The sequence below is a fragment of the Leptidea sinapis genome, chromosome 17 (assembly GCF_905404315.1).
Source record: "Leptidea sinapis chromosome 17, ilLepSina1.1, whole genome shotgun sequence".
NCBI lineage: Eukaryota > Metazoa > Arthropoda > Insecta > Lepidoptera > Pieridae > Leptidea > Leptidea sinapis.
The window spans coordinates 5,437,709-5,454,033 of record NC_066281.1 but is presented as its reverse complement, the minus strand read 5'-3'; the positions used below and the strand labels follow the sequence as shown (position 1 = coordinate 5,454,033).

Here is a 16,325-nt window from a genome sequence, read left to right as displayed (position 1 = left end):
TAAACTTTACTCAATTAGGATTAAACTAAGCGCTTTTGAATAGTTATTATAAATATTTCTTTTAAATAACTGAATTCGTAATACTATATGTTCGGAAAAAGTTGAGCTTTTGAGAAGAACATACAAGAAACTCAACGACCACTCTTTTCAAGAGTATTGTTAGATTGGTGTTTGTATGAATGTATCAGATAAACACTTTCTATACTATATTGAGATGAAGATGACGGGCTAATACGATACTACCTCGCGTCAGAACTCAGCGAGTCAACATCTCCTGAAGGTGCCTCGTGTAGAGACGAAACACGTGTTGAATTTGTGAAAAACAACACCTAGCGCAAACATTTGGATAATTATGAATAACCCCAAAAAAACCGCCAAATTTATTCAATTTCCAAGGAAAAGCCAGGGTTTCAAGAAACCCTGGCTTCAAAATAATGTTTAATTGGAAATGCGGAATGTGGAACATTATTACTTGTTAGCATATATTTTTTTCCTCTTAAGCTAATATTTACTTTGTGAAAATTATTAAAGCATGTGGTAGATACCTGTGATTGTTTGTTACATTAAATACATTAATATTTAGTCTGTATTATAAATATATAACGCATCAATGTAAACAAATGTTGGTATTTCTAAATAAATAAATCACCGGACCTGAAATATTTTTCAATAATTACTGTGTAACTTTTAACTAATGGTATTTTTCAAGTTTAAGGATATGCTAGAGTGCTACTAAAAGGAAAGGAGGACCAACGAGCGCCTGGTGTTAAGTGATCACCGCCGCCCACATTCTCTTGAAACACCAGAGGATTCACAGGAGCGTTGCCGGCCTTTAGGGCCGTACCCCTTGTACGTGCTTTTTTTTAAAGTACCCATGTCGTATCGTCCCGGAAACACCGCACAAGGAATCTCATTCGACAGCTTTGTAATACGTGGAAGAAAGTTCCTTGAAAACCGCACTGTGGAGGACCGCCACACATCCTGATGGTGGGGATGATATCCTAATTTGTGGCGTGTCGTGCGAAGGTGGAATTCGGCGCCAGGAATCAGGTGAAATTGGTCTTCGGAACACTCCCCGTGATAAATTCAGTAGAAGACACACAATGAAGCGACGTCTCTACGCAACGCCAAGTGATCTATCCGTTCACAGAGCACTGGGTACTGATATCAGAAGAAGTTTTATTACGGAAGAGAGAACAAACGAGGTCACCTGGTGTTAAGTGATCACCGCCGCCCACATTCTCTTGCAACACCAGAGGAATCACAGGAGCGTTGCCGATCTTGTAAAGCGTCGAATAAACGTACATATGAATTGGAAAACTGATAACTCATTGGTAGGTGGCGGATGAGGATCGAACCGGGGTGCCGTGGTGAGAGCCAACGATTCAACCTGTTAAGACACCGACACTTTGGATAGATAAAACACTTTATGTGGAAAAACTTATGTTACCATAGAATAGGGATATATTGTTTACGTATAAAATATTACACATGTCTCTCCTAATGACCATGTCTTGATAATGGAGATTAATGAAATAAGATAATAAGAGATGAGAGATTTAATATAACAAAATTTATTAAATAAGAAACTCATTGGGTTTTGTGTCCGTTCTTCTCTGGTCTGAGATATTTTTACTTTAAATAAGTAATTTAAATCGTATTTTAGATAAAAAATATATGAAATTGAACTAATATTGCTTGAAGGCGAATATGATTCCCTTAAATCTTTTGTGACAGCTGTGATAATTCTGAAAACATGAACCCGAAATGTGGTTAATTTTTCGTATGAAAACCTGCCACTTACAGTAGTTACATTTCAAATTTGAAATGGGGAAGCTGCCACAAAATGAATGCTTTATTTAGAATACCACAATTACGCATTAATACTTTGAATGAATAACAATCATATCTAGTTATATGTGCGTTCTCTCAGTTATTATGTACGTGATACTGAAAACAAGAACACAGTTCGCTTTAAAATGAATGTTAATTTTGAACAAAACAAGTTCGTAATGATGTCCGCAATTAGCGAGCTAATGACGTTGCTAAATATCTAGTAACGAGTTTCGTATCATTTCACACATCACTAAATTAAATTACCTAGCCTACACTTTTCTACGTGACAATTACAATTATTATTGTATGAATAAAATCGCCTCTTATCTATGTATATGATTACTATGAGTGCACGGAATTGAGGTATTAATTAATGACACGCTCTTAAACAAATTACCTTGCCAAAACTAGGCATAGCCTATGCTATGGGCACATGAGTGACTAAAGGTTAGGTATAAGACATCGATACATATTAATTACAACAAACTTACTGAAATATACATAAATAGGTACATATGTAATGTATATTCATCATATAAATGTTTGCACCTACCAAGATTTGAACCCGGGACCTTTAGCTGATTAGGCAGGGTCACTAACCACTGAGCTATATGCGTCGTCGTAGTTTAAACAATGATTAAGTTTGGACGGCGTAATATTTAATTTAAACATCGTTTAGTGATATACCCGACCAATCGATTGATCTTAATGACTTGTTAGCATTGTGAAACCAGATTTCCTTTTCAGTAAGTGATTGGACAAAGGTAATAATTAGTGGACAAAAATAGTCGTAGTAAAGCCCTGGGCCACGTGACGTCACCGGGCGGCCGCCGCGCGCTCGCGGGGCAAGACGGGCCCCGCGCCAGTGTCGCGAGTGCCGTCAACCGGGCCGCACGCAGCCCGAGCTCCCCGTGCCCTGTGCCTCCTCGTCAGCCAGCCACCCTCGCCGCTAGCACCCAGTCAGCCGCCGAGAGCCTCCATCGCCCACCCTCGGCCCGTGAGTACTCCCCTTTCAACTCCATCAACTTTCCACTAGCACTTCATTGGTGTCATGAGCTACGATTGTCAGGTTGTTCGCATCGCCCACAGACCACAGTTCCACTATTGTTCTAGTCGTAATATTAGATATCAGTTAGTTTGGAGAGGAGCGCCGCAACTGGCAACCTTGGGGCGTCGTGCAATGCAACAAAAACCTTGCAAGTCACGCGTCATAATAACCTCGGCGCTGTGCCCGTGCCACTGACGTGTTACCATCTATATATCTTTGTTGCCATTCGCTCGCGTTGCGCGTCATACATTGCTCGATGTTCACATGTAAACATTGTCCCGCCTCAATAAGATGTGCGATGGACGCGACCGTTTGCATCTAAACTAGTTTAGTCACAGTATAGATTCGACGCGCTGTTGATGTTGATAGATGTATTTGAAACAGCTGAGCGGCGTTGTCTTGAGCTGATAAAAAAAAGACGCGGTCACTCAAGGACGCGCGACCGCTAGCTACTCTGTGGTATTTCCCGTTGGACGGGCAACAATGTCACACAAACAAATGACGTATTATCGCGGGTGCATGCTCAGTGATTTCTAGATCGTAGTTACAAATTTCGTGCCGTTTGAGTCAAGTTCCTGGAGTTCAATTCGTCAATTCAGTTTCCAAAGTAATCGTTCGGGGAAAACACGGGCAAATTTTATCGCCTTGTTTTCACTATCAGCTGTTACGACAATGTGGAGTGCGGTCGTCAACACGGTTAGTCATTATTGTTTACGCGATTTTCGCTCTTATTGTCATACTTTATTGTACGTTGCGATGAAATTTAGCGAATGATTAATATTACGTTGATACTTGACATCATTTCTTCATTGTTTTCTAACTCATGGTCTTGGTTGGCGCGTGTATTCTTTTGTAAATATTCTTTTCAGATGTTTGTTCATTGTGTAGATAATTTGGTAATATTTTTCAATATGCGCCTGTCATTATGAGATTAGTTGTAAAACAGACTTTGAGTAGATTTGTTTGAATATTGGTTGTATTATGATAATTATTATACTAAAAATTTGGGGCAATCGCCTACATACCTATTCGATTAATTAAACTAAATAAATATATCTTAATATGTTGCAATGAATTAAACTTTGCTTACAACATTTTTTTTAGAATCCTGTTTACATTTTTAAATATTTATTTTAAATTTTATATTTTTTTATGTGTATATGAGTGGGTTGTTATTTGTACTTATATGAACTCATCAAAACTTGTTTTAATATATATTTATATATTCAACATTTTATACGGTTTCTCAAATAAACGAAAATCCTGTTACAAACTCTATTGTCCGTCCGTTTGTGTGTCAGGGGGCCATTAATTATAAACTGCAGAAGTAAGTTTGAATTTATACAGAGTGTGTATTCATGTTGCCCCCTATAATAACAAAAAATTATGGCGCCTTAAAAATTTTTTAATATTGTTACAGCGCCCCCTATTGTTTCCTTTACAAAAGTAAATAAAAAGACTCAAAAACTAGCATTTGTTATGTACTATCCTACCATTCTATGAAGATGCAAAATTAAAAATAAATCTATATATAGGTATTTAACATACTTATTATATAAAAGTTCTCCGACTATGTATTGACTCATCACGATATCTCTGGAGTCATAAGGCCTAGAGACTTGTAGAAATATTCCATTCGCCAGGTAGAGGAGTAAGAATTTTACAGAATTCCGTCCGTCTGTATTTTTAATTTTAAACAGGACAACGTCGACAAGAAAAAAACGTTGTTTATTTTAAAATAAAACAATTTAGTGACCGAAGCGTCCTAGTAAGTTAGGTACCAGTGGGAGGCTCCTTTGCACAGGATGCCGGCTAGATTATGGGTAGCACAACGGCGCCAATTTCTACCGTGGAGCAGTAATGAGTAAGCATTACTGTGTTTCGGTCTGAAGGGCGCCGTAGCTACTGAAATTACTGGGCAAATGAGACTTAACATCGTGTCTCAAGGTGACGAGCGCAATAATTCAGCTCAGAATTTTTGGGTTTTTCGAGAATTCTAAGCGGCACTGCATTGTAATGGGCAGGGCGTATCAATTACCATCAGCTGAACGTCCATATTATCATAAAAAAGGTACTTTATGACACTTGTATTGGGAATGACTTGCAACTTACGAACAAGAAACTTAAACTCACGAGGATTAAACAAAATTACGCTATGGAAAACTTATTAAAACAAGGTACCTATTTCCTTTCAGCTCAGAAGAGCGAAAGTAGTTTATGTATGTGTAGGTGTGTGTGTTTGTACCCATAAGTGGGTTAAATATTTAGTCTGCTGTCACTTTCATATTGCATTCAATACCTTTAATTGGGCCTAACTGACAATTACCATGAAAAAAAGTGGTTCTTTCAAAATGACAATGACATTGACATGACAATCGTCATCAACAATCGATATCATCCCCACCATCCGGACGTTTGGATCCTCCACAGTTCGGTTTCCAAGGAACTTTCTTCCACGTACTACAAAGCTGTGGAATGAACTTCCTTGTGCGTTGTTTCTGCGACGATACGACATGGGTACCTTCAAAAAAAGCGCGTAAGGAAGGTGCCTTAAAGGCCGGCAACGCCCTGTGATTCCTCTGGTGTTGCAAGAGAATGTGGGCGGCGGTGATCACTTAACACCAGGTGAGTTTGCCCTCCTCGTCCATAATATATATATAATTTGAAAGACGAGGTGATTTAAATGTTATCTCTAAGATATTTATATAAAACGTGGTTAAATCTGATCATTGATTGGATTGCTGACAGAAATGAGAGACGTGATATTATTTTACACATGATTCAAATTTCCTTGTACTTCACTACTTAGCACAGATGACTCACTTTTTTTAGTAGATAAGCAATGTCATTAATCTAATATATAAATTACGTGACACGTTGTTTGTCCTCGATGGACTCCTCAACTTATCAACGGATTTTAATGGGGATTACTGCATGGAGTTCAGTTTAGTCCAACTTGAGAGATAGGATAGTTTTTGTTTTGTATGGACATATTTTCTATGAGAGAATTTAGTGACGCACGGTTTGACAGTTCCGCTGTGAAACATTTTCATTATAACAACAGGGAGCATTTTGTACGAAATAATTCTTGATGTTTTTTTTAAATATTATGGGCAAATTCTTAAAAAAATACTATTTTATTAATAATGTACAGAAAATCGTCTGTCGGGTCAGCTAGTTTTATATAAATTATTTAAGCAGTCAGTAAGCTTTTAAAAAAATGTATTAAAGTCACATTAAAATATAGCTTTTCTGTTTATGAGCTAATGTTTAATTATGATAAAACGAAGTATTTTTTTCTAATTTTTTAAGTTTTGTATAAAAGAAATGAGTATTAATTTATTTACGTCACACACTAAAGCATCCATTCATGGATGATACTAGATGTTTTCCAAAATAACAATAAAAGACAAAAATAATCTCATTTAATTCACGATTCTCCAAACCAGTGATTTAGTTAGAACGAGTAATATTTACCAGAGTTATATTTGCATATTCATAAATGTTACTTCAGAGTAACATTGAATGTAGCCTCTAAATGTCTTAAGACACCTTTTTTACCTCGAGCTGGCATTGGTCGAAGTTTATAAAACCGGTAGGCCGTGGTTATCCATTACGGTCTCTACGAAATGGAGATGGCAAATGGTTCAGAACTGCATTACGGTTGAGTAATAAACTGATAGAATTGACATATTAATGGTTCAAATAATGGTTTGCTTCGTTTATTGAAATATATTTAGATATGATGGATGAATGGTTACTTGACTGATAAAATTTTCGGCATAACTATTCTATTCATCTTACTGTGGCTTCTGTAGGAAGGTATACCACAAGTATGCTAATGTCACGTTAAGGTAGACCACCAAGCTTAGAGTATTTGTTTTCTAATTTTAATGGTAGTGATCAGTGCTTAAGATTGAAACAAGTTTTATTTTCTTATACCTGAAACAAATATACATGCTGTTAGGACTATAAAGGACATATACAAATATAATTACTTAAATTATGAAATATAAGCATTTTGTGATATTTACAACTTAGTCTTTTTTATTTTAATGTATTTACACAAAATATATACAAAAGGAGTGAAAACTAGGGAAAGGAGTGAAAACTATTCAAAGGAGTTGGGCGGGGAACTTCAGGAGGTATAAAGTTGTACAGTCGGCATAAGTAATATTCACAAAGGAGACAAGACCAAGGAGACTTAACGAACAAACATGTCAAAAGTCAAATAAACTTTATTCAATTATGGATTAAACTATGCGCTTTTGAGTCGTCACTATAAATAATTCTTCAATATACTGAATCTGCCATATTATGCCCGGAAAATGTAGAGCTCGTGAGAAGAACACACAAGTAATTCAAGGGTTTCAATCAATATAGTATTTTACAATGGCTTTAATATTCAACACAAATTAGTTTGTAAGGTCGACCCCTTTAAGTTGTGCAAATTTGTGCAAGTATTTCATAACCCCTTTCATTTCAATGTCTGGTTAAAATTTTTGAATGATGCCTTATCCAAGACATCATCACATAACTTTATCTTAAGATAATGTCAAATTTATAAAAAAATACGTTAAAAAAACCGACTTCAAAAACTGAAAACTATAAAATAACTTAATAAAGATTTAATTTAATACACTTCTTATGCAAACCTGATACCTTTAATACGTATAAAAGGCAACCTATTGATAGGTTATAAGACGGTGCCTACCCGCTTGGGTTGTTTTGTTCTAGACGAAGCTATCCTGCTCAAAGGTACCTGCTGTTACATTTGGCTTGGCACCGACTTCAAACCTATTAATAGGTAGTATTTATTCATATTAAAGGTGTCAGGTTGGCATAAGAGGTATTTTAAATTAAATCTTTATGAAGTTAATTTATACTTTTCAGATTTCGAACGGTTTTTTAAACGAAGTTTTTTTTATTTTTACTTTTTAGTGTATGCTTTTTAATTATCGGTTTTTTTTATGGAATAGTAGGACAAACGAGCGTACGGGTCACCTGGTGTTAAGTGATCACCGCCGCCCACATTCTCTTGCAACACCAGAGGAATCACAAGAGCGTTGCCGGCCTTTAAGGAAGGTGTACGCGCTTTTTTTGAAGGTACCCATGTAGGTTGTTATGTAACTATGGGTAGGCCTACGAAAGGTGCCCCGTGCCTTTAACAATATAGATCCCAAGAAACAAGAGCGGAAAAAGGAATCGACTCCAAAAAAATGCTGTTCGCAACTCTATTTAACGTTCTTGTTACTAAAATCTTAAATATCGTGAATAACATTTGTTAGCTTTGAATCACAGATAGCCTAAGAACCACTTATCGGGACACAGGTTAATACTTTATCATAAAAAATAATAATAGCCGTACATACTATAATTATATCATCCACGTATACAAAAATATTCATAAAAAATTATCATAAAATGAAAAGCACTGGGCAAAAAATTTGTCAAATTTTTATGTAACCAATAGCAAGCATTCCACATCAAACTAGAGATGAATCTTGTAAATCAGATCATAAATCTCAGCGTAAAAAAATACCGAATGAATTGAGAACCTCCTCCTTTTCGAAGTCGGTTACAAATAGGGGTGATTATTTGAGACTGTGTCACAGTGAAAGGCACTAGATATTTAAAAAATATAGGTATAGGTTTCTATCATTGCTTTAACTTGCTGCGTAAGTTCGACTGGCGAGCAAACAAATCGATAATGCACGCTTCTGATGGTCTTGAGCCACCGTCGTGATTCGTTTGATATTTTACAAAAATAACCACAAATTGTTTCGTTCCAGACAGTCATGGTAAGAAAATACGAAAGAATGAGCGGCCGCCAATCTTGGAATGAGGAGGAAATGGCGAAAGCTGTTGCAGCCGTCGTGTCAGGCAAGATGGGCTACAAACTGGCTGCCAGGACCTTCCACATACCTCGCTCTACCCTGCAGAGACGAGCCAGCAAAGTGAGATACCAACAGCCAGATGACACCAAACCCCTAATGGGACACTACAGACGCGTGTTCACTGAAAGCCAGGAAAAAGACTTAGTTGGATATATAAAGAGCATGGAGAAATACTTCATGGGTGTATCTAGGAGGGATATAAGAGAGCTGGCGTTTCAGTACGCTGAAGACAACCACCTAAACCACCCATTTGATGTAAACGCCAGAATGGCAGGCGAGGATTGGGTTAGGAACTTCTTGAAACGAAACCCGGAGTTACTAGACAAGTCGGAAAAAGAATTTGATCTGGAGCCGGTGAACTTCGACCAGTTCTACCACTTTATGTGTCAATCATCATGATGCTCGTAAAGGGACAGAGCTATCTAGTTGTAAGTAAAGGTCATGTGCAACCCACCCGAGAGAGCCTCTCGATAAACACATACCAGAGCCCCAACTTGTATGAAAACAACGCTAAGGTAATACAATTATCGGACATTTTAAATTGTACCTTTCCTGATAACCTTCCGGCGAGAGGTGCTCCGAGTAAACACCTTATATGTGTCTTAAAGGATAAATTAAGAAGTGAATGTTGTGTAGATTATATACATTTGGGCATTCGGCTAGGGTAAGGTAATTTTGGAAACGTTTTGAATGCTGAATTGAAGAGAAGTGGAGCCTAGCTCATGTAATAAGTCAAATATATGATTTAGCTCGTAATATTGTTTCCCTTACGTACTTACTGGGCATAACGTTCTGAAAGTTATTTGATGTTAATAGTTTAAATTGTGTTATTTAATAATAATAGAAAAATTATGGGCTGTGATAAAAAGAAGTGTATTTATGGGAACATATCATCGAAGGATGTATGAGTATATATTTGCAGAATGAAAACGAACTCACAGAGAAATTTAATACAATGTCATCATAATATGAGTAACATTATATTTTTAATATCGATAATTGAATTAAAAGAATAATTCAATATTAACATCAGATGGTTACCCGCAATATTGTGAGTTTAATAAATAAGAAATATATGCGTTATATTTTTAGCATAATTATAAAAGTTTTATAAATTTATAATATTTCTACAGCAGCCTAAAAGTTTTTTAATATATTAATCAAAGTTTTTTATATATCCCTGGGGATTGATAATATTATTATAAAAATTATAATCAGTTCACCGAAGCTGAAGATTATGTAACTTGCAAACTATTTGTTAGATAATTTAATCAATTTATATTAAACATTGGTTAATGATTCCATGGCATAATGAATTTCGTCATTAGTAATAAAATACTAAACGCTTACCTGATTGCACTGTCCTATAGAATGAACCGAAGTGCTTATCGACTTAATTCTTATAATTTAATTTAGTGTCCTTTTAAAAGACCCAACTGAACCGATATTTTATTTGATAATTTTTAATATTTTAATACATTTTATAGTGAGTCAATCTAAATATAATATAAAAGAGTAAGTGTTTAATATATTATAGATGAAAAAAAAAATATTGAAGTAGTCGTTACTTTGCGGAAATCCATAATTATCCAAATGTTTTGAGTTTTCTCTAGTGGAGTCTCGTGCCAGAGTTTGGCGAGTCAAAATCTCCTGATGATGCATCGTGTAGAGGCGAAACATGTGTCGAATTGTTTAAAGACTGTTTATATATTGGCGGATATACACTTCAGAAAACTCAAAACATTTAGATACTATAAAGATATCAAAAATATGTTTCTAGTTACTACGTTAGTGTTGTTCAAAGAGTTATATTACTTTTATAAATTGGCAAAAAATCTATTTTATGTTATTATAGCCTAAACACATGGTCGGATTTGGTACGGTCGGACTATAAGATGGTCCGTTGGGCGCCTCACACCTATTGGACCAATGTTATACTCGGTACGGTCCGGACGGTAATAATAATAATTTTGTACAATGGACCATGGAATATAGTCCGCTAACAGACTGTGTCCGATGGTTTGGCCGTACCAAATCCGTTCATGTGTGTAGGCTCTTATAGTCTTAGGCTAAATGCAATATTTTTTGGGTGCAATCAGGAATTTCGATTACATTACGTCCATAATAATAATTGGTGATAGTTTTGGGGGAAATATAGGTATTTGTTTGTTTTTAATTGACATAGATAATATATTTATGTCACGTATCGCCTTCAAAGATGATGTTACCTGATTGTCTTGATCTCCTAGTTTTAAAATTGAAAAAAAAAAAAAAACAAAATATTATTATGTTTGTTTTATTTATGTGATTGGTTAAAAAGGTTATGTTTTGAAAGATAGTTAGAATGCCAAACTTAATTATTGTTACCTTTATTATTTAAGTACTTAAATTATCAGTAAAATAAATTATGGTAAAAGTGAAATGGTTGTGTTTCATTAACTTGGGATTATTACATTATTTAGGATATTGTTCCGGGCGGACAATTCTAATTTGTTGCCCATTTTACATATTATATTGTAATTGAAATGATTTGTAAAACGATGTAAATGTAAATCTTGATATAAAAGAGTGGCAATGAGCTTCTTGCTACTTCTTCTCATTAGCTCAACCCTTTACGAAGTAGCTAGGTAGATTCAATAAGAAAAATAAATTTTTTTTTGACATTCATAAGTGTCATTTCCGTGACCTACGTGAATAAACTAATCTTGATTTTGATTTGAAATACATTCCACTTTTACTTACAGTATATCTCAAATCAAATCATATTTATTGGCAGTCAATAACGTAGACTCCAGTTAGTCAGGTCCAATTTCACGAAAGAGGTAACTCGTCGAATCCAACTCGAATGGACAGCGTTCGGGAAGCTCCGTAAAATCTTCTCATCTCAAATACCACAGTGTCTGAAGACGAAGGTTTTCAACCAGTGTGTGTTGCCAGTGATGACTTTCGATACGCAGACGTGGTCGCTTGCTAAATCAAAGGGTAGTGGAGACTCCGAGCATAGCTTGCTCGGAGTTTCCTGCGAGATCGAATCAGAAATGAGGAAATCCTTAGGAGAATGCCTGGGGGTGGTCGCTCCATTCCCAATCTGTGGAATCTTTAAGAAAGTCATTTATGTTATATTTACTTTTACCACACAAACGTTTATTAACAATTCTTTTGAATATCGTAATACTTTTGTTTTGTTTTGAACATTTTCTGGGATCTTGTAAAAGCATATACATCCATCGCCCCACAAAAAACTTACTAACTCGACTTAGCCGAGTAGTAGGCATAAAATGTTTGTTCCTCGTGTTAACATTATAATTGTCACAGTTTCTAGCAAATTCCTCAATGTGCTTATGACCATATAGAACATTATCAAGAATATATTGAGAAGCAATAGTCAAAATGTGTATTTCTTTAAATTTTTCTCTTAATGATTCTATAAATAGCGCGAATAACCCTCTTATAACGTGGTGGGAAAACGAGGAGTCAAAACATGTATTGCTGGCCTTTAAGTTGGTTCCTCAACTCTGCGGTTCTAATGCTACGGCAACACATCCTTACAGTCTACCGCCCAGTTACCGCAATAATTATGGCATTACTTTCCGTTTAAATTTTCTCGGGAAATGGTCTGGTCACACAAGGGTGTTTTGATGAGCGAAAGAAGACCGCTGCCGGTCTAGCTAATATTTAATTATTTATATATCACCGCATCGTTATAGCTACACCTTGATCGAACTATCCTACTGCCTGACTCGTTACATTGCGCGTAGCCAATTATATTAACTCCACTCCATAGTATTTTAGACGTACGATGAAATCTCATCGCTAGTTCGTAATAACGATGACCAATCAGGACGCTGCTTTAAGACACTTTATATCACATACATGATCCTCATTATTTCGGCCGGAAGATGACTATTATTGGACAAATGCTTCCCCGAAAGATCTCCACGATGATCGATCCTGCGCTGCCCTCATTTTACCTATTCTGACGATCTTGACCAGATCAGCAGTCCATTTTGTATGGGGCCTACCAACACTACGTCTTCCGGTACGTGGTCGCCATTAGAGGTCTTTACTGCCCCAACAGCCATCTGTCCCTGCCCACTGCCACTTCAGTTTCGCCATTATCTGGGCTATGTCGTTCACTTTGGTTCCTGTTCATTTCTGATTCGATCTCGAAGAGAAACTAAGAGAATAGCCCTCCGTTGCCCTCTGAGCGGCAATAATCTGTCTCATAAGGCCTCGTCATCAACAAACAACCCAGTATAAAATATAAAGAAAAACACATCTCTACGCAATAACCAAATCTTTGATTGTTCAGGCCGCTCTTTGTTGCGTGCGGTCAAATGTAAGGAGCTGGTAGCTGGATCCCTTCCGCGTGAGCCGTGAGAACAATACCAACTCATTTACTCACTCGTCACCTTGAGACATAAGATGTAAAGTCTCATTTGCCCAGTAATTTCACTAACTAAGGCGCCCTTCAGACCAAAACACAATAATGCTCACACATTACTGCTTCACGGCAGAAAAAGGCGCCGTTGTGGTACCTATAATCTAGCCGGCATAGAAAGAAGGATCCCACCTGTAAATAATAATTCTAAACATCTCCTTAAATGCAGTTAATAGTATTAAAGCCGTAAATTTAAAATATAATAATAATACTAGCGTATATACAAACAAACCTTGCGAGAGATAACAAAATCTCTAACAGAGATACAACAAGATGTTAATATATAATACAACCTATGATTACTGTAACCTATTTTGATTGACAAGTTATAAACAGTCAGCCACGCTTGGCATTAGCTCCTTACGGCCGTTCCCAATATTCAGTCTGTCTCTTACTTGAGATAATAATCGTAATGATCGTTGACTTTTCTGTCCCAATAAACTTATCGACGGTAACTCACCTTATCCGGACACGCTGTCTGTCAATGGGACGACGTATAGCTTACCAGTGATAGAAGTTTGTATGGAAATTGCAATTCATGCGTCCCAATATAAGAATGACTTATCGGCTATATTGGAACAGCTTCAGATTATTGACAGCTAATTACTGACAGTAGAACGTAGTAATTTATCTCTATCTGTAGATAGTATATTGGGAACGGCCGTTAGAATACTAAACCCCTAGTTAACTTTCGTTAACAAATATATATTGAGTATGGCGCCTTGTCAGACTGTCAGGTCATCTATGCGGTAGTATATTCTAAGTCTATGGTGAAAACTTTGTATTCTGGAGGTTGCTGGGTTCATTATATACAAAATGATATTTTTATTCTCAAACTTATTTCCTTCTACCACCGCTTCCGAAATAAATACCAATCTAAGGCCGCGTTTACACTACGCTGGAACGGCAGACGGCCGGGCCAGTAAAACTGCCGGAAAGGCTTGTGGCTGTACAATTTGTATGAAGCTATCTACAACATACATTATACCGTAAAATAGGATATACTCAATGTTTTCATTTTACTCTATTTAACCTGCGTCTTGTCCAAAGACAATTAAGGTTAGTACTTCACTGTCCAATTTTCTTGTGGCATCCGCTGTAATGTGAACAACTCTCTCAGGTCCGGTTCCCGGCAAATCTGCCAGTACAGAGTAGTGGAATCCCGACCTAGAAGAGAAAAACGGCCCAATAAACTCCCAGTATTCTTATTTGCCCTTTTTTGATTCCGACCGCCACCAACCGTTACGAGAAAACGGCTGTTTTGACGTGTCGAGAGCAGAGCTAACTCAAACACTTCGCGAGGCGTGCATAATACTCATCGTCAATCACACAATTTGAAGTATATTATATACTCTAGGTTGTTCCATTTTCAAACACCGTAACCTCAGACAAAATAAAAAGTTAAGACGGAATTGTTTTATTAAATAAATGTATTTCACATTGGTAGTCGAGAAACTTTAAGCGTTAGTTTTTAGTACGTAGAACCAAAAATACGGAAAGATTTAGTGAATTATCTTATTGTACTTATATCTCTTTACCGTCACTTATATATCATTATTTGTTTCTTATTTTAGTAACCTTAAACCAATAGCCACGGACGAGTAAAAAAATAAGGACTCCCTGTTACATAATAGTGAGGCACCAAAACAAGCCGGTAAACGTGTAAATACATAGTCCCACGCATACACTTACACTAATACAAGCAGATCGGTCGCCATTATGAGATTTGCCATCGTCTGTGACAGATCAGTTTGCGTCACAATTAAATATTTTAAAAATGCCGTCGTGGGTTGTGAAAAAATGTAAAAACAATACTATAAAAGTATTTGTGGATATCTGATTATTTAAGTGAGAAAAAATTGTGTAACTGGTATCCGCCGTAACCGCACACACACTAGTATAAAGGTGCTTCACTTGCTAATATCACGGCGCGGAGTCCTTCTTTTTTTACTAGTCCGTGCCAATAGCATCAGTTTTTGAATATGAAAAAAATAATGTGAGAATTATCGGAATTATGGTAACAAATTAGATTTCATTGAGTTGATACGTAAATATTTGTCAATTTGTTTATTTGCATCATTAATCATACTAATCATTCTGTTTCACGTAAAACAGCACAACAATTAAAAAAAATACTAGAGTTGATAAAACATTTCTAATAAAATATACTTCCTAGAATAATTCTTAGAAACCTACTTTTGGGTTTTCAAATTAGTGAAGCCGAGAATTGTTCAGACGTGCACAGACTAAGACCGAGTGTCCTTTTTGCAATGGTGGACCCATCTGGTAGCGTATCATTTCAAACGACAAAAAAATCAAATTGGTTCATAAACATTAACGAAATGAGGTAACAAATATACAAAGTATAAAAAAATAATAGACTTATTGAGAACATATTAAATTTTACCAGTGGAAGGCTCCTTGGCACAGGATGCCGGCTAGATTATGGGTACCACAACGGCGCCTATTTCTGCCGTGAAGCAGTAATATGTAAGCATTATTGTGTTTTGGTCTGAAGGGCGTAGTAGCTAGTGAAATTACTGGGCAAATGAGACTCAACATCTTATGTCTCAAGGTGACGAGCGCAATTGTACCTAGTGCCTCTACGAATTTTTGGGCTTTTCAAGAATCCTGAGCGGCACTGCATTGTAATGGGCAGGGAAACAAAATAAAACAAAAAATACCTCCTTTATTAAATGTCGTTAAAAAAAACCAGATATAAAATATGCATTAACGGCCGTTCCCAATATTCAGTCCATCTCTTACTTGAGATAAAAATCGTAACTGTCGTTGACTTTTCTGTCCCAATGAAATTATCGACGGTAACTCACCTCATCCGGACACGCTGTCTGTCAATGGGACGACGTACAGCTTACCAGTGATAGAAGTTTGTATGGAAATTGCAATTCACGCGTCCCAATATAAGAATGACTTATCGGCTATATTGGAACAGCTTCAGATTATTGACTGCTAATTACTGACATTAGAAGGTAGTAATTTATCTCTATCTGTAGATAGTATATTGGGTACAGCCGTTAAAGAATTAAAAGATTATGGCATAGCAAAAAAAAATCTTATTTTTGAAGTGAAACTTCTTTAGAAT

At 36.3% G+C, this 16,325-nt stretch overlaps 1 protein-coding gene across 4 annotated transcripts; it reads left to right on the top strand.

Moving 5' to 3' along the window:
• Positions 1–2,689: 2,689 nt before the first annotated feature.
• LOC126969278 (uncharacterized) lies at positions 2,690–11,203 on the top strand. Of its 4 annotated transcripts, none has more exons than XM_050814664.1 (2): positions 2,690–2,833; positions 8,681–11,203. In XM_050814664.1, exon 2 carries the CDS (start codon positions 8,683–8,685, stop codon positions 9,178–9,180), a length of 498 nt encoding a protein of 165 aa, XP_050670621.1. In that variant the 5' UTR covers positions 2,690–2,833; positions 8,681–8,682; the 3' UTR covers positions 9,181–11,203. The 4 variants fall into 4 exon arrangements, with proteins under 4 accessions (XP_050670621.1, XP_050670620.1, XP_050670619.1 ...); XM_050814663.1 differs by having other exon boundaries at positions 8,677–11,203; XM_050814662.1 differs by lacking the exon at positions 2,690–2,833 and adding an exon at positions 3,137–3,580 and having other exon boundaries at positions 8,677–11,203.
• Positions 11,204–16,325: the final 5,122 nt, after the last annotated feature.